Below are 22112 nucleotides of genomic sequence, written 5' to 3'. Positions count from 1 at the left end.
TGAAAACTGGGTCCGTGTGTTTTTGAGTTTGATTGGATTCCACATTTAACGCTACTCTGTGTGTAGTGGTTGTGTATTTAGGTCAACTAGCTTGATGCTTGGTCCAGAGTGTTTTAATAATGAGTGAGTTATTACAGGTGAAGATTCTAAACATCCGTATGAATTTACATTGATGCAGTGGTGAAGCAAAGTACAGTAATTAAGAATTGAAATGTCCCTTTGCCTCAAGATATTTACTGTTCACTATTTATAATAGAAATACTACAAATAGTGTAATGCTTTTTAAAAATTTTAAATCATTAAATATTGTTAGGCAAATATCATGTTTATAATAGCTACAACATTGTTGTGGTGGAGCACTCCTGTACAGTAGGTGGCGCATATGATCACATGAAAGTGATGGGGAACAGGAAAAAAATTATCTCAACCGCAAGCTAACGTTACAAACAAAGCTAGCTAGCTATCGAAGTTCAGTCTCTGGTATTATTGGATTTGTTTTAGTAGCTTGCTAGATAACTATATATCGTCATAATATATAAAACAAAGACTGTTTACATATTGAAAAGGGGCCAAAAGCGTCGGGGGACAATGTCGGGTTCCGTGGTCGAGTTCCAGGCGCAGATAGCCTCAATCATGGAGGTGCTAGCCAACGCGGCTGTAGCCGAAATCTGCAAAATTGTTGACGATGGCTATGCGGTTGTACACATGGAGATGTCCCAAAGCCACAAGGACAACGAATTTCTCCGGAGGAAAATGAAATTGATGGAACTTCAGATCACCAGATTTCGAGCGGAGAGAACAAAGTCTTCAGAGGGGTCCGTCCACAATCGCTTCCATGGAATACGCCTCCTAAACAGACACAACCATCGAGAGACTGCAACGACAGGTTGGTGATGATGATGAATTTGACAGTGCACATAGACTAAATTACATGAGTCTTCAATTGATCCCATCCATCAATTGTGTTTTACAAAGTTTAAAGCAAGTATAATACTTCCATGATTTATGTAATGTCAAAACATTTAGCGCCCAGCTGTATTATTGACATTCCATATATGACGTCTCATGGTTACTTTGTACTGTCAATACAACTAGGATCCCTCTAGCTCTATATACACATTACACACGTCATGAACGTATTATGCTTGTTTCGTTCTTTGTAAAACACCATTGATGGATGGGGTCAAATTAACCCCTCTTTATTTCCAGGACCTACTTGGCAAAGTAGAAACAGACTTTCCAACAGGAGTTTTGGGAACAGCAGCATTCAAAGAGACAGACAGCCCATAGACGTGGACCAAGAGGATGTCTCTCCATTAAAGCATATGGATGCTACAAGTGATGAGGTACAGTTGAAGTCAGAAGTTTACATACACTTATGTTGGAGTCATTAAAACTGTTTTTCAACGACTCCACAAATTTCTTGTTAACAAACTATAGTTTTGGCAAGTCGGTTAGGACATCTACTTTGTGCATGACACAAGTAATTTTCCAACAATTGTTTACAGATGATTTCACTTATAATTCACTGTATCACAATTCCAGTGGGTCAGAAGTTTACATACACTAAGTTGACTGTGCCTTTAAACAACTTGGAAAATTAAAAAAATTGAGGTCATGGCTTTAGAATCTTCTGATAGGCTAATTGACATCATTTGAGTCAATTGGAGGTGTATCTGGCCTACCTTCAAACTCAGTGCCTCTTTGCTTGACATCATGGGAACATCGAAAGAAATCAGCCAAGACCTCAGAAAAACAATTGTAGCCCTCCACAAGTCTGGTTCATCCTTGGGAGCAATTTCCAAATGCCTGAAGGTACCACGTTCATCTGTACAAACAATAGTATGCAAGTATAAACACCTTGGGACCATGCAGCCGTCATACCACTCAGGAAGGAGACGCGTTCTGTCTCCTAGAGATGAACGTACTTTGGTGTGAAAAGTGCAACTGCACATTGGACAAAGATCATACTTTTTGGAGAAATAATCTCTGGTCTGATATAACAAAAATAGAACTGTTTGGCCATAATGACCATCGTTATGTTTGGAGGAGAAAAAAAGGGGGGATGCTTGCAAGCTGAAGAATACCATCCCAACCGTGAAGCATGGGGGTGGCAGCAGCATGTTGTGGGGGTGCTTTGCTACAGGAGGGACTGGTGCACTTCACAAAATAGATTGCTTCATGAGGAGGGGAAATTGTGTGGATATATTGAAGCAACAACTCAAGACATCAGTCAGGAATTTAACCAGTTTTGGAGACTGGTTAATGTTTGTAATTTTGGATGACTGATGTGCCAAAAGTAAACCTTAACATTCTTATTAAAATGAAGTGGTGATCCAAATTTTTACTTGGATTAAATGTCAGGAATTGTGAAACTGAGGTTAAATGTATTTGGCTAAGGTGTATGTGAACTTCCGGTGTATGTGAATTCCCAATTCTAACAGACGATTTCAAACGGTCACAGACTTGTCTGTTTTAGTCTCGCACACCAGACACTTTCCCCTGGGGATGAGGTTATGTCTGTATAGACGTGTATGTCAGCACATTCTAACCAGTGATGTAGTGGTAAAAATAGGTGGGTAAACTTTTATCACCTATACTTTACATTTACATTTAAGTCATTTAGCAGATGCTCTTATCCAGAGCGACTTACAAACTTTCCCCTATACTTTCAATGCATTTTTACACTAAAGGTTTGTAAAGGCATGTGTAAAATACAGAAGGTGGAGTTTACCCTCCACTACACCACTGATTATAACACAATAACAACAAGGCAACTACTATGAATTTCACTAAATCCCATGTCATGCCCATATCTCCATTCAGTAGATAGTGTATGCTCTGTCTCACTCACTCATCTCTCCCTCTTAACCCCATCAGCAGTCAGCAGAGACAGAGGAAGGGCAACCAGACCTGCTGATCATCAAGGTGGAGGGAGAAGCAGATTACCAGGACTCTAGGATCAGCCACCCAGCTAGAACAGTGGAGGGCAGCAGAGAACTAACCACCCAACCGGCTGCAGCCACCACAGAGGACCCCGCCTTCCAGCTCAGTGGCTCCAGAGGCAACAACAACCACAACAACTACAACACCGCTATGGAGGTCAGTGGATCTGACGCCGTTCTCCTCCAGTCAGAAACAGGGACTGTGAACCAGGGACCCCAGCAACACACAGAATTTGAACTCCATAGCAGAGAGACATAGTCTGGACACAAAGTGTGACATGAACAGGGACCTCAATCTCCTCATCAGCATGCTTCAGTTCAGCTGGTGCCTAGCCGAACCGTACGAGTGTGCTTGCATACTCCCTTAAAAGACCTTCGCTTAAAAAACAAGAAAAATACGGCAATTGTACTGTTTGTCCATTTTTAAACATCGTAGCCAGTCTATACCTCCTCAAAATGGTCTGAATGAATCTAAGATAACTCAAGAAATCTTCATTTCAATTTGCAATTTTACATCTAACTAAGATGTTTGGTGCAGTAGTTTTCAATGAAAAAATGTGCATGAAAACGAGTCGTCTCTCTTGAATGACAACAATTACTTTATTGAAGAATCCCTATTGTTGACCAATCACCAACGAAGGGGCGTCGACTTCCGCTCTGAACTTCAGCATGCCTCCAGAAAAAAAATTATGTGCCCGAATAGCTGGAAAAAAACCTCACCGAAGTCCAAAACGAACAAAATTGTCACATAATGTTGTCCTAATATATGCACGATCTCAACCGAACTGTTTTCGACTGGGAAGCATGCAGACGCCTTAAGAGACTCTTTAAATACAGCCACCCATCTTGACACAAGAAATGTAGGCGAGGCCAACAAAGCTAGTTATTAAGCCTCCGTAGACACTCTGAAATACCAGGAAGAGGAGCTCAACAACCAGCTCATATCTCACTTCCTGTCAGCCATTTTAGACCAAGCTCCACAACTTCCTCTTACTCAAGTAATCTTGCCACATATATTAGACCTGGCAATGTAGAACGACCTTACGGTTGCCGAACTGCCATAGGAAGTTTGTCCAAGAGTGACTTGTGGCTGCATGCAGTCATCCACACCAGAAAGAGGACATTCTCCTGCACCTTGTGTGAGAAGAGCTTTGTGTGCACCAGGCAGCTCCAAATGCACCAGAACGTCCACACTGGGGAGAAGCCCTTCAGTTGTGCACATTGTGGGCGCAGGTTCTCCCACTCCGGCAAAAAGACATCAGAAGCTTCATCATTGAGAACTGACACAGATAGGGCTGTGATTGGAATTTTGGATGACGTAATTGGTTATAACTGTTTGAATTGCAAAATACTCACATTTTCTCCTCAGCTCCTGACTTGTTTCAGCAAGTAGCAACAACGTTTCATCACTTCGGAGAGTCCATGTTACAGCAGAAACCATGGAGATCCTATTAAATTACTAGAGGGGCTATGTCATAAACACTCAGTTCTAGAATGGAGTGAGAATGGCAGCAATTGTGGTCAGGGAGAAATCCAATCCGGTCTAATTGGAACGGATGACAGTAGAGGCAGAGGTGATACATTTCCTGTTTTTATGAATTATAAAAGTAAGACGTGATATCAGAAATATAATGATTGTTAACCTAAAATATTGTCATGAAATTATAAATACAGTTTATACAGGTTTTATACACATTTTCTGTATAAATAGTCTCTAAAATATATCTAAACGGACCATAAATGTCTCACGGTTTGTTTTCTTTGAAAGCTGTGAATGTTGTAATGATACAATATCAGTACATATTGCATTTACAACTTGTATAAGACCTATCATCAGCTGTTTTCAGCCAGTGTATGGCTGTGGATTGACTGCACTGTTTGTATGGAATGTTGGCATATTGGCAGTTCATTTGAACAATTATTGGATATCATTCAACTTAAACTGGCTGGCTAGCTAATAAATATCGCAGCACACTGGCTGACCGTGGTTGACAAACTCCCTGAACAAAATGGCTGACCTTTTTATACTGTTATAAGACCTTTCATGTCCATTCTTGTGTTATAATTCCTAATTCTATGACAGAAACGGACTCAACTACACAAATACCCGGCCTTCCCATTTTCAGTCAGCTGTTGCTTCCCCCAAAAATATAATTATTATATACAGTACCATTCAAAAGTTTGGACACATCTTCTCATTCAAGGGTTTTTCTTTATTTTACTATTTTCTACATTGTAGAATAATAGTGTAGACATCAAAACTATGAAATAACACACATGGAATCATGTAGTAATCAATGTGTTCGTCAAATCAAAATATGTTATATTTGAGATTCTTCAAAGTAGCCACCTTTTGCCTTGATGACAGCTGTGCACACTTGGCATTCTCTCAACCACTTGACATGGAATGCTTTTTCAACAGTCTTGAAGGAGTTCCCACATATGCTGAGCACTTGTTGGCTGCTTTCCCTTCACTCTGCAGTCCAACTCACCCCAAACCATCTTTATTGGGTTGAGGTCAGGGGATTGAGGGGGCCAGGTCATCTGATGCAGCACTCCATCACTCTCCATGATCAAATGTTCCTTACACAGCCTGGAGATGTGTTTGGTCATTGTCCTGTTGAAAAACAAATGATAGTCCCGCTAAGTAGAAGCCAGAAGGGATGGCGTATAGCTGCAAAATGCTATGGTAGCCATGCTGGTTAAGTGTGCTTTGAATTCTAAATAAATCACAGACTGTGTGTTACCAGCAAAGCACCATCACACCTCCTCCATGCTTCACTGTGGGAACCACACATGTGGAGATCATCAAATTTGGACTCAGACCAGACCAAAGGGCAGATTTCCATCCGTCTAATATCCATTGCTTATGTTTCTCGTCCAAACAAGAGTCTTCTTATTATTGGTGTCCTTTAGTAGTGGCTTCTTTGCAGCAAATCGACCATGAAGGTCTGATTCACGCAGTCTCCTCTGAACAGTTGATGTTGAGATGTGTCTGTTACTTGAACTCTGAAGCATTTCTGAGGCTAGTAACTCTAATGAACTTCTCCTCTGCAGCCGAGGTACCTTTGGGTCTTCCTTTGCAGTGGCGTTCCATTTTTGCGACTGCACTTTCAAAGTTCTTGACATTTTCCTGATTGACTGACCTTCATGTCTTAATGATGGACTGTCGCTTATTTGAGCCATAATTTGCCATAATACGGACTTGGTCTTTTATACCACCCCTACCTTGTTGTTTATACCACCCCTACCTTGTTACAACACAACTGATTGGCTCAAACGCATTAAGAAGGAAAGAAATTCCACAAATGAACCTTTAACAAGGCACACCTGTCAATTGAAATGCATTCCAGGTGACTACCTCATGAGAGAGAGTGCCAAGAGTGCAAAGCTGTCATCAAGGCAAAGGGTGGCTACTTTTGAAAAATATCAGATCTCAAATATACAGTGCCTTGCGAAAGTATTCGGCCCCCTTGAACTTTGCGACCTTTTGCCACATTTCAGTCTTCAAACATAAAGATATAAAACTGTATTTTTTTGTGAAGAATCAACAACAAGTGGGACACAATCATCAAGTGGAACGACATTTATTGGATATTTCAAACTTTTTTAATAAATCAAAAACTGAAAAATTGGGCGTGCAAAATTAATCAGCCCCTTTACTTTCAGTGCAGCAAACTCTCCAGAAGTTCAGTGAGGATCTCTGAATGATCCAATGTTGACCTAAATGACTAATGATGATAAATACAATCCACCTGTGTGTAATCAAGTCTCCGTATAAATGCACCTGCACTGTGATAGTCTCAGAGGTCCATTAAAAGCACAGAGAGAATCATGAAGAACAAGGAACACACCAGGCAGGTCCGAGATACTGTTGTGAAGAAGTTTAAAGCCAGATTTGGATACAAAAAGATTTCCCAAGCTTTAAACATCCCAAGGAGCACTGTGCAAGCGATAATATTGAAATGGAAGGAGTATCAGACCACTGCAAATCTACCAAGACCTGGCCGTCCCTCTAAACTTTCAGCTCATACAAGGAGAAGACTGATCAGAGATGCAGCCAAGAGGCCCATGATCACTCTGGATGAACAGTTATAAACTGGATGGTTCGAGCCCTGAATGCTGATTGGCTGACAGCCTTGGTATAAGAATTTGTATACCACGGGTATGACAAAACATATTTATTTTTACTGCTCTAATTTAGTTGGTAACTTTTATAATAGCAATAAGGCACCTCAGGGGTTTGTGATGTATGGCTAAGGGCTGTGTCCAGGCACTCTGCATTGCGTCTTGGTAAGAACAGACATTAGCCGTGGTATATTGGCCACATACCACACCCCCTCAGGGCTTATTGCTTAATTATATTGGTATTAGTGGATTAATTTACTTCTAGCCAATGTATTTTATGATGGTTTAAGCAAAATACAGAAGGTGGAGTTTACCCTCCACTACTCCACAGATTATAACACAATAACAACAAGACAACTACTATGAATTTCACTAAATCTCATGTCATGCCCATATCTCCATTCAGTAGGTGGTGTATGCTCTGTCTCACTCACTCATCTCTCCCACTTAACCCCATCAGCAGTCAGCAGAGACAGAGGAAGGGGAACCAGACCTGCTGATCATCAAGGATGAGGGGGAAGCAGATGACCAGGACTCTAGGATCAGCCACCTAGCTAGAACAGTGGAGGGCAGCAGAGAACTACCCACCCAACCGGCTGCAGCCACCACAGAGGACACTGCCTTCCAGCCCAGAGGCAACATCTACAACAACAACTACAACAACACCGCTATGGAGGTCAGTGGATCTGACACCATCCTCCTCCAATCAGAAACAGGGACTGTGAACCAGGGACCCCAACAGCACACAGGATTTGAACCCAAGGCAGAGAGACTGAGTCTGGACACAAAGTGTGACATGAATGGGGACCTCAATCTCCTAAGAGATTCTTTAAACCAGGTGTGGAGAGAGGCAGTAGGGACGGATGATGGCGCCTCTGCTACTCACACTAAAGTAATGGACCTAGGGAGTGGCTCAGTGGACCCAGAAACACAGAATAGCTCAGACATAGAAATGAGAAGTGTAGGGTTAGAAAACCACAGGTTTTCCCCCAAGTCATTCCATTCTTCATCAGAACATGTGATAGTGATTGACTCTGTATCCAGTGTGCAGCAGGTAGATAGAGGTTTCGAGTGGGGTCAGGTGGGTACAGCTACTACACCACAGGACAATGGGACTGGAAATAAGCAGGGAGTGGGAGGGTTTAACAGAAACGCACCAATGATTCACCCCAAATCGATGAGAGACAACACAACACTTTTGGTAGCACCTGGTTTCCATCCTACAGAGAAAAATACAGGCATGCATCTTGACACAGGAAATGCAAGTGAGGCCAACAAAGATATTTGGTCTTCATTGACAAGCTTCCATAGACACTCTGAAATACCAGGAAGAGGAGTTCAACAACCAGTTCCTGCCTCACTTCCTGACGGCTATTTTAGACCAAGCGCCACAACTTTCTCTCACTCCAGTAATTTCGCCTCACACTTTAGACCTGGCACTGTAGAACGACCGTACGGTTGCCCGAGCTGCAATAAAAAGTTTCTCCACGAAAGCGACTTACGGCATCACATGACCATCCACACCAGGAAGCGAGCGTTCGCCTGCATGCTGTGTGAGAAGAGCTTTGTGTCCCCCAGCAAGCTCCAAGTTCACCAGAACGTCCACACTGGGGAGAAGCCCTTCAGTTGTGCGCAGTGCGGGCGCAGGTTCTCCCACTCCAGCAATCTGAAAAGACATCAGAAGCTTCATCATTGAGAAGCGACACAGAATCAAGAGATTCCTATGTAAAAAAAAAAGAGCTATGGATTAGCATTATGTCAGTTCGTTTTATAGCTAGCTTTATATAACACGCTGTGAAAGTCCTGCCTACGTCCTGGATCATGTACCTTGCTTTTTTTTATGGGATTCAAGAGTAAATAATCAAATTCGTGAAAACGCTGTCATTTGATATACAGTTGGGTCCAAAAGTATTTTGTTGTTGTCGTTTTGGCTCTGTACTCCAGCACTTTGGTCATATTTATGATTTTTATGCCAAACTCTCACTCATCATTATTCACGATTCATTCATGATTATCTGCAATCATGGTAGCATCCATATTAATGTGGACGTGTTTAGAAACGCATTCTATTCTTATTTGCAATAAAAGTGACTCCAGAATGACACAATACATTATGTACCATTCACAGCTTCTACCCTCAAGCCATTAGACTGCTAAACTGTTCATCAAATGGCTACCCAGACAATTTGCATTGACCCCCTTTTTGACACTGCTGCTACCCGCTGTTTATCTATGCATAGTCACTTTACCCCTAACTACATGTACATATTACCTTGACTAACCTGTACCCCACTGTATATAGCATTGTTATTTTATTGTGTTAATTTTAAAAAAATGTATTTATTTTGTGCAAATATTTTCTTACTTACTTTAAAATAAATTCTGCATCGTTGGTTAAGGGCTTCTAAGTAAGGATTTCACGGTAATGTTTACTACACCTGTTGTATTCGGCGCATGTGACAAATACAATTGGATTTGATTTCTATTGGGTACAAAATAATCTGTAAAACAACCTGCAAATGCATCCAACAAGTTTTTGAATTTTTACCTTTATTTAACCAGGCAAGTCAGTTAAGAACAAATTCTTATTTTCAATGACGGCCTAGGAACAGTGGGTTAACTGCCTGTTCAGGGGTAGAACGACAGATTTGTACCTTGTCAGCTTGGGGGTTTGAACTTGCAACCTTCCGGTTACTAGTCCAACGCTCTAACCACTAGGCTACCCTGCCGTGAGAGTCACACATTTGATGAAGGTAGGAATATTGCACAAATATGATCAATGGTTCATTTGCCAGAAGACAACCTATCTTTACATTGTCAAGTATTGAAATCTGGCACGAATCCCAGACATTTTTTGCGATCAAAAAGTTGTATTTCTCTTAATTTCCAATGTAGTGAGAGTGGTTGTATCGCAATGGTACATCATACCGGCCAAATGTCTACCTTCTTGAACGGCAATAGCTCCTATACACATGAAAACGCCTTACCCCTGGTATCGATAGAGCATCGCTCACACAAAAACAATATAACATTCAAAATTGATGAATCTTTCCTGTAAAGTTTACAGTCTGTAATTTAACCTCCTAGTCATTGTATCATTTCAAATTCAAAGTGCTGGAGTACAGAGCCAAAAGAACAACAAAACATGTTCACTGTCCAAATACCTTTGGACCTCACTATAAGCAGGCAATGGTGTGTGAATCATGTTGGACATATTGGAATCAGAATCAAATAGATTTACACCAAAACAGTCTTTATGGGCAGAAGTGTTTTACATGATTCTAAACAAATGATCTAATTTACTCAATTCATACATTAACCACCATCAAATTATATTATTGCACCTATATTGGATTTTGGACACCATATTGGATTTGAGGTCAAATCTAGGTTGCCCCCAAAAATAATCTGTGGTTTAATTACATGAGTAGGGGCATAAGATACAAAATCCTTCAAGGAACCTTGGACCCAAAATGTTTAATTTTGATGTCTAAGCCCACTTGTTTTCTTTAGAGCCGATTTACAATAGCCACAACAACAACAACAACAACGTGTAACTATGTATTTTTATCAGGCAGGACCAAACAGAGCTGAATGAGAGCAATGACTTGGAAAGTTGTCTTATTCAGCTACCAAAAAGTGTACATTCGTCGTAAATATCTATAGTTGATATTTCCACCTATTGTATCTCTGTGTTTACAGGTCTATATTTCCAAGATACATTAAGGTATCCTGATGCTGTTTGCCTGTGTATGTGGGGCAGACAGCAAATATTGGGTTACATAAGGTTATGTGGGAATGCCACTTCCAGCCTGGCATTATTGTGCACTTTTCTTAGTTTAGGGCGTTTGTCACAATATCTATCAATTAACCACTTCTTCAGCAAAATAATTTTACACAATCACCCATTTTAATAAATGACAGCCATTATAGATGTGGAAAAAAAACATGTTTTGTAATAGCTCGGGTTGGGTCGTTTTTTTTATTACTTCGCTACAACGTTGTTGTGATGGAGAACTCCTGTACAGTAGGTGGCGGTGTTCAACTTTAATTGCACAGTCCAGCATATTGATGAAAAGGAAAGAATCACCGGCTACAAACAAAGCTAGCGATGTTTCGTTTCTGGTAGGATTGCCTTTATTTTAATAGCAAACTAGATCCTGTAGATTATTATAATATTATAGAAAACACAAAGACTGTTTTAATATTGAAAAGGGGCCAAAAGCGTCGGGGGACAATGTCGGGTTCCGTGGTCGAGTTCCAGGCGCAGATAGCCTCAATCATGGAGGTGCTTGCCAACGCGGCTGTAGCCGAAATCTGCAAAGTTGTTGACGATGGTTATGCTGTTGTGCACCTGAAGATGTCCCAAAGCCACAAGGAGAACGAATTTCTCCGGAGGAAAATGAAATTGATGGAACTTCAGATCACCAGGTTTCGAGCAGAGAGAACAAAGTCTTCAGAGGGGTCCGTCCACAATCGCTTCCATGGAATACGCCTCATAAACAGACACAACCATCGTGAGACGGCAACGACAGGTTGGTGATGATAAATTTGACCGTGTACACAAAGAACATCCTATAATCAACATTATTGAAAATAATACAATTATTATAATACTTATTTTAGAAATCCTTAGCCCTTCTTGAAGGCGCACAAGGCCCATTGTCACCCACTGTGTATGTGGTAGTACTAATTTGTAGAGTGGCTCTATTGTTCCTCACAGCATGATTTCTTTTCACTATCCTTAACGTCTAAATAATCCCTATGTTGTACTGAAATATGAACACAGAAATACATTAGAGCAGGTGTTGTAAATGTTTTGTACACTCAGTGTATGCCATGCTTACTTTGTACTGTCAACACAGCTAGGATCATTCCAGCTCTATAGACACATTATAATACGTCATACAGGTATCATGCTCCCTTTGTTCTTTGTAAAAACACCATTGATGGATGGGGTCATATGGAAGATGATCATCATTTTGTGAACATCATAGTTATTAATTTATTTATTTTGACCTCCCCCTTTATTTCCAGGACCTACTTGGCAAAGCAGAGCCAGACTTTCCAACAGGAGTCTTGGGAACAGCAGCATTCAAAGAGACAGACAGCCCATAGACGTGGACCAAGACGATGTCTCTCCATCAAAGCATATGGATGCTACAAGTGATGAGGTAAGTTCCAATTTTAACAGACGATTTTAGACTGTCACAGACTAATGTCTATTTTAGTCTCGGACACCAGAACGCTTTGCCTGGGAATGAGGTCATGTCTGTATAGCTGTGTATGTCAGCACATTCTAACACAATAACAAGGCAACTACTATGGTTTTCACTAAATCCCATGTCATGCCCATATCTCCATTCTCTCACTCACTCATCTCTCCCACTTAACCCCATCAGCAGTCAGCAGAGACAGAGGAAGGGCAACCAGACCTGCTGATCATCAAGGATGAAGGAGTCGACGACGACCAGAAATCTAGGTCCAGCCACCCGGCCAGAACAGTGGAGGGCAGCAGAGAACTAACCACCCAACCGGCTGCAGCGACCAGCAAGGATCCCGCCTTCCAGCTCAGTGGCCCCAGAGGCAACAACTACAACAACAACGCTATGGAGGTCAGTGGATCTGACGCCGTCCTCCTCCAATCAGAAACAGGGAATGTGTACCAGGGACCTCAGCAGTACACAGGATTTGAACCCAAAGCAGAGAGGCAGAGTCTGGACACTAAGTGTGACATGTACGGGGGCCTCGATCTCCTAAGAGATTCTTTAAACCAGGTGTGGAGAGAGGTAGTAGGGACGGATGATGGCGCCTCTGCTGCTCACACTAAAGTAATGGACCTAGGGAGTGGCTCAGTGGACCCAGAAACACAGACTAGCTCAACCATGGAAATGAGAAGTGTAGGGTTAGAAAACCACAGGTTTTCCCCCAAGTCATTCCATTCTTCACCAGAACATGTGATAGTGATTGACTCTGTATCCAGTGGGCAGCAGGTAGATAGAGATTTAGAGTGGGGTCAGGTGGGTACAGCTACTACACCACAGGACAATGGGACTGGAAATAAGCAGGGAGTGGGAGTGTTTAACAGAAACTCACCAATGAATCACCACGATTCGATGAGAGACAACATGACACAATTTGTTTCACCCGGCTTCCGGCCCTCAGAGATAAATACAGAAATGCATCTTGGCACAGGTGAGGCCAACAAAGAAAGTTGGTGTTCGTTGGCAAGCCTCCAGAGACACTCTGAAATACCAGGAATAAGAGTTCAACAACCAGCTCATACCTCACTTCCTGTCTGCCATTTTAGACCAAGCGCCACAACTTCCTCTCACTCCAGTAATCTCGCCACAGATGTTTCACCTGGCACTGTAGAACGACCGTACGGTTGCCCGAGCTGCCATAAGACGTTTGTCCAAGAGAGTGACTTGCGGCGGCATGCAGTCATCCACACCAGGAAGAGGACGTTCTCCTGCACCTTGTGTGAGAAGAGCTTTGTGTGCGCCAGCCATCTCCAAGTTCACCAGAACGTCCACACTGGGGAGAAGCCCTTCAGTTGTGCACAGTGCGGGCGCAGGTTCTCCCACTCCAGCAATCTGAATCGACATCAGAAGCTTCATCATTGAGAAGCGACACAGAATCAAGAGATTCCTATGTAAAAAAAGCTATGGATTAGCATTATGTCAGTTAGGTAATAGCAATACGCTATGAAAGTCCTGCCTACTTCCTGGATCACGTCCCTTGCTGTTTTTGAATGGGATTTAAGAGCATATAATAAAATTAATGAAAACAGTCTTAAGATATATGTGCAGTTATATTTGTATTAATGGAATCATTTATTTCTGTCCAATGTCTTTATGAAGGTTTTTGTGCAACATACAAAAGGTGGAGTTTACCCTCCACTACAGCACTTATTACAACACAATAACAACAAGACAACTACTATGAATTTCCCAAAATCCCATGTCATGCCCATATCTCCATTCAGTAGATAGTGTATGCTCTGTCTCACTCACTCATCTCTCCCACTTAACCCCATCAGCAGTCAGCAGAGACAGAGGAAGGGCAACCAGACCTGCTGATCATCAAGGTGGAGGGAGAAGCAGATGACCAGGACTCTAGGTTCAGCCACCCAGCCAGAACAGTGGAGGGCAGCAGAGAACTAACCACCCAACCAGCTGCAGCCACCACAGAGGACTCCGCCTTCCAGTCCAGTGGCCCCAAAGGCAACAACAATTACAACAACATCGCTATGGAGGTCAGTGGATCTGACGTCGTCTTCCAATCAGAAACAGGGAATGTGAACCAGGGACTCCAGCAGTACACAGGATTTGAACCCAGAGCAGAGAGACCGAGTCTGGACAATAAGTGTGACATGTACGGGGGCCTCAATCTCCTAAGAGATTCTTTAAACCAGGTGTGCAGAGATGTAGTAGCAACTGATAATGGAGCATCAGCTGCTCACACTAAAGTAATGGACCTAGGGAGTGGCCCAGTGGGCCTAGAACCACAGAATAGCTCAGACATAGAAATGAGAAGTGTAGGGTTAGAAAACCACAGGTTTTCCCCCAAGTCATTCCATTCTTCATCAGAACATGTGATAGTGATTGACTCTGTATCCAGTGGACAGCAGGTAGATAGAGAATTTGAGTGGGGTCAGGTCAATGGGACTGGAAATACGCAGGGAGAGGGAGTGTTTGAGAGGAACGCACCTACGATGGCAAGCCTCCACTTTGAAATACCAGGAAGAGGAGTTCAACAACCAGCTCATACCTCACTTCCGGTCGGCCATTTTAGACAAAGCGCCACAACTTCGTCTCACTCGAGTAATCTTGCCACACACGTTAGACCGGACACCATAGAGCGATTGTACGGTTGCCTGAGCTGCCATAAGAAGTTTGTCCACGAGAGTGACTTGCGGCAGCATGTGGTCGTCCACAACAGAAAGCGGGCGTTCGCCTGCAACTTGTGTGAGAAGAGCTTTATGTCCCGCACCGATCTCCAAATGCACCTGAACGTCCACACTGGGGAGAAGCCCTTCAGTTGTGCACATTGTGGGCGCAGGTTTTCCCACTCCAGCAATCTGAAAAGACATCAGAAGCTTCATCATTGAGAAATTGGACAGAAGCAAGAGATTCCTATTGAAAAAAGCTGTTCTAGCAATATCATGAGTTCAAACTTGATTTGTTCTACAGTGCATTTGGGAAGTAGTCAATCTATACACACTACCCCATAATGACAATACAAAACAGGTTATACATTTTTGTGTGTGTATATATATATATATATATATATATGGAGGTCAGTCATATATATATATATATAAATAAATACAACTGGAAATATTACATTTACATAAGTATTCAGACCGTCTGTACTTTGTTGATGCATCTTTGGCAGCAATTACAGTCTTAAGTATTCTTGGGTATGACGCTACAAACTCGGGGAGTTTCTCCCATTCTTCTCTGCAGACCCTCTCAAGCTCTGTCAAGTTGGATGGGGAGTGTCGCCCAGCTCTGGCTGGGCTACTCAAGGACATTGAGACTTGTCCCGAAGCCACTCCTGTGTTGTCTTGGCTGTGTGCTTAGTGTCATTGTCCTGTTGGAAGGTGAACCTTCGCCCCAGTCATGTCCTGAGCACTCTGGAGCAGGTTTTCATCAAGGATCTCTCTGTACTTCGCTCTGTTCATCTTTCCCTCAACCCTGACTAGTCTCCTTGTCACTGCCACTGAAAAACATCCCCACAGCATGATGCTTCCACCAACATGCTTTCCCATAGTGATGAGCAGTGCCTGGTTTCCTCCAGATGGGATGCTTGGCATTCAGTCCAAAGAGTTCAATTTTGGTTTCATCAGACCAGAGAATCTTGTTTCTCATGGTCTGAGAGTTCATTAGTTGCGTTTTGGCAAACTCCAACCGGGCTGTCATGTGCCTTTTTACTGAGTGGCTTCCATCTGGCCACTCTACCATAAAAAGCCTGATTGGTGGAGTGCTGAAAAGATGGTTGTCCTTCGGGAAAGTTCTCCCATCTCCACCGAGGAACTCTGGAGCTCTTTCAGAGTGAACATCGGGTTGTTGGTCCCCTCCCTGACCAAGGTCCTTTTCCCCCAATTTCTCAATTTGACATGGGGCGGCCAGCTCTAGGAAGACTCTTGGTGCTTCCAACTTCTTCCATTTAAGAATGATGGAGGCCACTGTGTTCTTGGGGACCTTCAATGCTGCAGAATTGTTTTGGTAGCCTTCCCCAGATTTGTGCCTCAACACAAACCTTTCTCTGAGGTCTACGGACAATTCCTTCAACGTTATGGCTTGGTTTTTGCTCTGACATTCACTGTGAACTGTGTGACCTTTTATACAGACAGGTGTGTGCCTTTCCAAATCATGTCCAAGAAATTGAATTTACCACAGATGGACTCCAATCAAGTTATAGAAACATCTCAAGGATGATCAATGGAAACAGGATGCACCTGAGCTCAATTTCGAGTCTCATAGCAAAAGGTCTAAATACTTACAGTACCAGTCAAAAGTTTGGACACCTACTCATTCAAGGGTTTTTCTTTATTTTTACTTTTTTCTACATTGTAGAATAATAGTGCAAACAACCAAAAAAAAGTGTTAAACAACTATTTTATATTTGAGATTCTTCAAAGTAGCCACCATGTGGCATTCTCTCAAACAGCTTCACCTGGAATGCTTTTTCAACAGTCTTGAAGGAGTTCCCACATATGCTGAGCACTTGTTGGCTGCTTTCACTTCACTCTGCAGTCCAACTCACCCCAAACCATCTTTATTGGGTTGAGGTCGGGATTATGGGGGCCAGGTCATCTAATGCAGCACTACATCACTCTCCATGATCAAATGGCCCTTACACAGCCTGGAGGTGTGTTGGGTCATTGTCCTGTTGAAAAACAAATGATTAGTCCCACTAAGTGCAGGCCAGATGGCATGGCGTATCGCTGCAGAATGCTGTGGTAGCTATGCTCATTAAGTGTGCCTTGAATTCTAAATAAATCACAGACTGTGTCACCAGCAAAGCACCATCACACCACCTCCTCCAAGCTTCACGGTGGGAACCATGGAAGTGAGGATCATCAAATTTGGACTCATCAGACCAAAGAGCAGATTTCCATCCGTCTAATATCCATTGCTCATGTTTCTCGTCCAAGCAAGTCTTCTTATTATTAGTGTCCATTAGTAGTGGCTTCTTTGCAGCAATTCGACCATGAAGGTCTGATTCACGCAGTCTCCTCTGAACAGTTGATGTTGAGATGTGTCTGTTACTTGAATTCTGTGAAGCATTTATTTGGGCTGCAATTTCTGAGGCTGGTAACTCTAATGAACTTATCCTCTGCAGCAGAGGTAACTCCGGGTCTTCCTTTCCTGTGGCGTTCCTCTTGAGAGACAGTTTCATCATTACGCTTGATGGTTTTTCCACTGCACTTGAAGAAACTTTAAAAGTTCTTGAAGTTTTACGAATTCACTGACTTTCATCTGTAATGGACTGTTGTTTCTCTTTGCTTATTTGAGCTGTTCTTGCCATAATATGGACTTGGTATTTTACCAAATAGGGCTATCTTCTGTATACCACCCCTACCTTGTTACAACACAAGTGATTGGCTCAAACGCATTAAGAAGGAAAGAAATTCCACCAAATAATTGAACAAAACACACCTGTTAATTGAAATGCATTCCAGGTGACTACCTCATGAAGCTGGTTGAAAGAATGTCAAGCATGTGCAAAGCTGTCATCAAGGCAAAGGGTGGCTACTTTGAAGAATCTCACATAAAATATATTTTGAATTGTTTAACACTTTTTTTGGTTACTACATGATTCCATATGCGTTATTTCATAGTTTTGATGTCTTCACTATTATTTTACAATGTAGAAAATAGAACAAATAAAGAAAAACCCTGTAATTTTGCTTTTATTTATTTAACTAGGCAAGTCAGTTAAGAACAAATTTTACCCCTAACCCAGACAACGCTGGGCTAATTGTGCCCCGCTTATGGGACTCCCAATCACGTCCGGTTGTGATACAGCCTGGAATCAAACCAGAGTCTGTAATGATGTGTCTAGCACTGAGATGCAGTGCCTTAGACTGCTGCACCACTCAGGATTCCCCATCGGGAATGAATAGGTGTGTCCAAACTTTTGACTGGTACTGTATGTTAATAAGTTATTTCCGTTTTATTTGTATACATTTGTAAAAATGTCTTTGTCATTATGGAGTTGTGTGTGTGTGTGTAGATTGACGAGAAAAAGAGCTTGTCATCAGTTTTAGAGTAAGGCTGTAACGAAACAAAATGTGGAAAAAGCGAAGGGAAGACTTTCCCAATCCACTGTATGTCTTCAGGATGTTATCCCAGGTCTCTTATGTTTTATAATACACCACGTGGTTCATATTTTACATTATCTGTATACACTTCAACCTTCTCTTCTTGCCCAGGGACCGCCTCCCAGGCAACCGATCATATGTTAGCCAAAAAAATGACATCTTGAATGATAATGGCAAGGAGAAATGGTAAACTTTTTATTTTATTTTTTCTAGATTCAGTATTTTGACAACCACATTTTATAATTTGAAGAAGTTTAAACTCTAACATGGCCTACTGGCTAGAAAGTTAACTCCAAACACATTTCTGCTAAGTGCAGCTATTTAGCTGATTTTAAACAAAGGTTAGCCATGTGTTGACATAAATGTATGTTCAAGTAAAGAACTTACTAGCAGTCAGTGGCACTTGCCACACTGGTAGCCTATTCACAGGTGCTTTTTCAAAGCCTATGCCACACACGCCAGTGTAATTGGCTCCAGTGAGTGTAATTGGCTCCAGTGAGTGTAATTGGCTCCAGTGAGTGTAATTGGCTCCAGTGAGTGTAATTGGCTCCAGTGAGTGTAATTGGCTCCAGTGAGTGTAATTGGCTCCAGTGAGTGTAATTGGCTCCAGTGAGTGTAATTGGCTCCAGTGAGTGTAATTGGCTCCAGTGAGTGTAATTGGCTCCAGTGAGTGTAATTGGCTCCAGTGAGTGTAATTGGCTCCAGTGAGTGTAATTTACCCAATATTAGGAAATGTGTTGACATCTTTAGAAATAAAATATTATCTCTTCTAATTCAAAATGTGTTTATTCTGTTTTTGCAAATGATATTCATAAACATTGTAAATACACTTTTCTCCACTTTTTACATGTGTGTATATATAATTATTATTTTTTTTTTTGCAGACCCCCCTGCAGTTTTTTTTGATCAATTCCTATAATATAATCAATAAATAATATTCTCACATTGACCCTAAAATATACAGAGAAAAAAAGGCAACATGTAAAGTATTGGTCCCATGTTTCATGAACTGAAATAAAAGATGCCAGAAATGTTCCATATGCACAAAATGCTTCTCTCTCTCAAATGTTGTGTAGAAATGTTTACATCCCTGTTAATGAGCATTTCTCTTTTGCCAAGATAATCCATCTACCTGACAGGTGTGACATATCAAGAAGCTGATTATACATCATGATCATTACACAATAGATTTTTTTGTCGATGGCAATTTGAATGCACAGAGATACCGTGACGAGATCCTGAGACCCACCTCCATCACCTCGTCTTTCAGCATGATAATGCATGGCCCCATGTCACAAGGATCTGTATACAATTCCTGAAAGCTGAAAATGTCTGTTCTTCCGTAGCCTGCATACTCGCAAGCATGTTTGGGATGGATCGACATGTACGACAGCGTGTTCCTGTTCCCTCCAATATCCAGCAACTTGAAGAGGAGTGGGACAACATTCCACAGGCCACAATCAACAGCCTGATCAACTATGTGAATGAAATGTCACACCAGATACTGACTGGTTTTCTGATCCACGCCTCTACATATTTTTTAAGGTACAGTGTCTGTAACCAACAGATGCATATCCATATATTAGGGCCAAATTTTAATTTAATGATTTCCTTATTTGAACTGTAACTCAATTGTTGCATGTTGCGTTTTATTTTTGCTCAGTGTCTACTGTGTATTCAAATCAAATTGTATTTTTCACATGCGCCGAATACAACAGTTGTAGACTTTACCGTGAAATACGATCCCTTTCCCAACGATCCAGTTAAAAAGTAAGAAAAGTTTACCAAATAAAAATAGTAAATTGTAACTCAATAAAATGACAATAATGAGGTTATATACAAGGAGTTGTAACGGATGGGTTGTTGCAGCAGACGACCACACCAGGTTCCACTCCTATCAACTAAAAACCAGCAGAAGCGGCTCCAGTGGGCAACGCCATCACCAACGCTGGACAATTGAGGAGTGGAAAAACATCGCCTGGGTGACGAATCCTGGTTCCTGTTGCGTCATGCTAATGGAAGAGTCAGGATTTGGTGTAAACAGCATGAGGCCATGGCCCCATCATGCCTGGTGTCAACGGCACAGGCTGGTCGTGTAAGGGTGTGGGGAATATTTTCCAGGCACGTTAGGTCCCTTAATACCAAAAGGCACATGCTCTTATCCAGAGTGACTTAATAAATGACTACCTGAACTAAAAGACTAGTGCCCCATAGTACTCATTTTGTCATCATGAAGTGCTTTGAGAGGCTAGTTAAGGATCATATCACCTCCACCTTACCTGACACCCTAGACCCACCTCAATTTGCATACCGCCCCAATAGATCCACAGACAATGCAATCGCCAAAGTCATCGGACTGCACACTACCCTATCCGGACAAGAGGAATACCTATGTAAGAATGTTCTTCATTGACTAGTTCAGCCTTCAACACCATAGTACCCCCCAAGCTCATCATTGAGCGCAAGGCCCTGGGCCTGAACACCCCTGTGCAACTGGGACCTGGACTTCCTGAGGTAGGAAACAACACCTCCACTACGCTGATCCTCAACACAGAGGCCCCACAAGGGTGTGTGCACAGCCCCCTCCTGTAGTCCCTGTTCACCCATGACTGCATGGCCACGCCCACATCGAAAGTCAATCTTCAAATTTGCAGACGACACAACAGTAGTAGGCCTGATTACCAACAATGACGAGACACCCTACAGGAAGGAGGTGGGGGCCCTGGTGGAGTGGTGCCAGGAAGATAACCTCCTACTCAACGTCAACAAAACGTGGACTTCAGGAGACAGCAGAGGGAGCACGCCCCTATCCACATCGACGGGACCGCAGTGGAGGAGGTGAAAAGTTCCTCGGAGTACACATCACTGACATCTGAAATGGTCCACTTACACAGACAGTGTAGTGAAGAAGGCACAACAGCGCCTCTTAAACCTCAGGAGGCTGAAGAAATTTGGCTTGGCACCTGGAACCCTCAAACTTTGACAGATGCACAATAGAAAGCATCCTGTCGGGCTGTGTCACCGCCTGGTACTGCATCGCCCGCAACCGCAGGGCTCTCCAGAGGGTGGTGCGGTCTGCCCAATGCATCACTCGGGGCACACAGCCTGCCCTCCAGGACACCTACATCACCTGATGTCACAGAAAGGCCAAAAATATCAAGGGCATCAACCACCCGAGGCAGGGCCTGTTCACCCCGCTATCATCCAGAAGGCGAGGTCAGTACAGGTGCATCAAAGCTGGGAACGAGAGACCGAAAAACAGCTATCTCAAGTCCATCAGATTGTTAAATAGTCATCACTAGCCAGCTACCACCCGGTTACTCAACCCTGCCCCTTAGAGGCTACATGTACATAGACATGGAATCAAAGTGACCAGTGTTCCATTATTAATGTTTACATACTGCATATGTATATAATGTATTCTACTGTATTTTAGTCAATGCCACTCTGACATTGCTCGTCCTAATATTCCTTAATTCCATTATTTTACTTTTAGATTAGTGTGTATTGTTGTGAATTGTTAGATACTACTGAACTGTTGGAGCTAGGAACACAAGCATTTCATTACATCCGCAATAACATCTGCTCAATATGTGTATGTGACCAATAAAATTAGATAGCTAGGTCGGACAACCTATCATATCACAGACAAAGTAAATTTTTAAAATGTTTTAGCGATCAGAGTCAGGGCTAGTAGGAGGGGA

At 42.4% G+C, this 22112-nt stretch overlaps 2 protein-coding genes across 6 annotated transcripts; both read left to right on the top strand.

The window, feature by feature from the left end:
* Positions 1–371: 371 nt before the first annotated feature.
* Positions 372–9526, top strand: LOC124017863 (neurotrophin receptor-interacting factor 2-like). Of its 3 annotated transcripts, none has more exons than XM_046333106.1 (4): positions 372–886; positions 1210–1346; positions 2884–3102; positions 7534–9526. In XM_046333106.1, the coding sequence occupies exons 1-4, from the start codon at positions 589–591 to the stop codon at positions 8767–8769; spliced, it is 1890 nt and encodes a 629-aa protein (XP_046189062.1). In that variant the 5' UTR covers positions 372–588; the 3' UTR covers positions 8770–9526. The 3 variants fall into 3 exon arrangements, with proteins under 3 accessions (XP_046189062.1, XP_046189063.1, XP_046189061.1); XM_046333105.1 differs by having other exon boundaries at positions 375–886; positions 2881–3102; positions 7534–9475; XM_046333107.1 differs by lacking the exon at positions 2884–3102 and having other exon boundaries at positions 373–886.
* A 1595-nt stretch (positions 9527–11121) lies between these two features.
* On the top strand, positions 11122–20782 carry LOC124017868 (zinc finger protein 426-like). 3 transcript variants are annotated; one of them, XM_046333117.1, is made up of 5 exons: positions 11126–11608; positions 12111–12247; positions 12476–12688; positions 14116–14331; positions 19755–20782. In XM_046333117.1, the coding sequence occupies exons 1-5, from the start codon at positions 11311–11313 to the stop codon at positions 19878–19880; spliced, it is 990 nt and encodes a 329-aa protein (XP_046189073.1). In that variant the 5' UTR covers positions 11126–11310; the 3' UTR covers positions 19881–20782. The 3 variants fall into 3 exon arrangements, with proteins under 3 accessions (XP_046189072.1, XP_046189071.1, XP_046189073.1); XM_046333115.1 differs by lacking the exon at positions 19755–20782 and having other exon boundaries at positions 11125–11608; positions 14116–15383; XM_046333116.1 differs by lacking the exons at positions 12476–12688; positions 19755–20782 and having other exon boundaries at positions 11122–11608; positions 14116–15385.
* The last annotated feature ends 1330 nt before the right edge of the window (positions 20783–22112 follow it).

Source organism: Oncorhynchus gorbuscha, unplaced genomic scaffold (genome assembly GCF_021184085.1).
Source record: "Oncorhynchus gorbuscha isolate QuinsamMale2020 ecotype Even-year unplaced genomic scaffold, OgorEven_v1.0 Un_scaffold_346, whole genome shotgun sequence".
Classification (NCBI taxonomy): Eukaryota; Metazoa; Chordata; class Actinopteri; order Salmoniformes; family Salmonidae; genus Oncorhynchus; species Oncorhynchus gorbuscha.
Note: the sequence above shows the minus strand (reverse complement) of the source record. Positions and strands in the feature narration are given on the sequence as shown.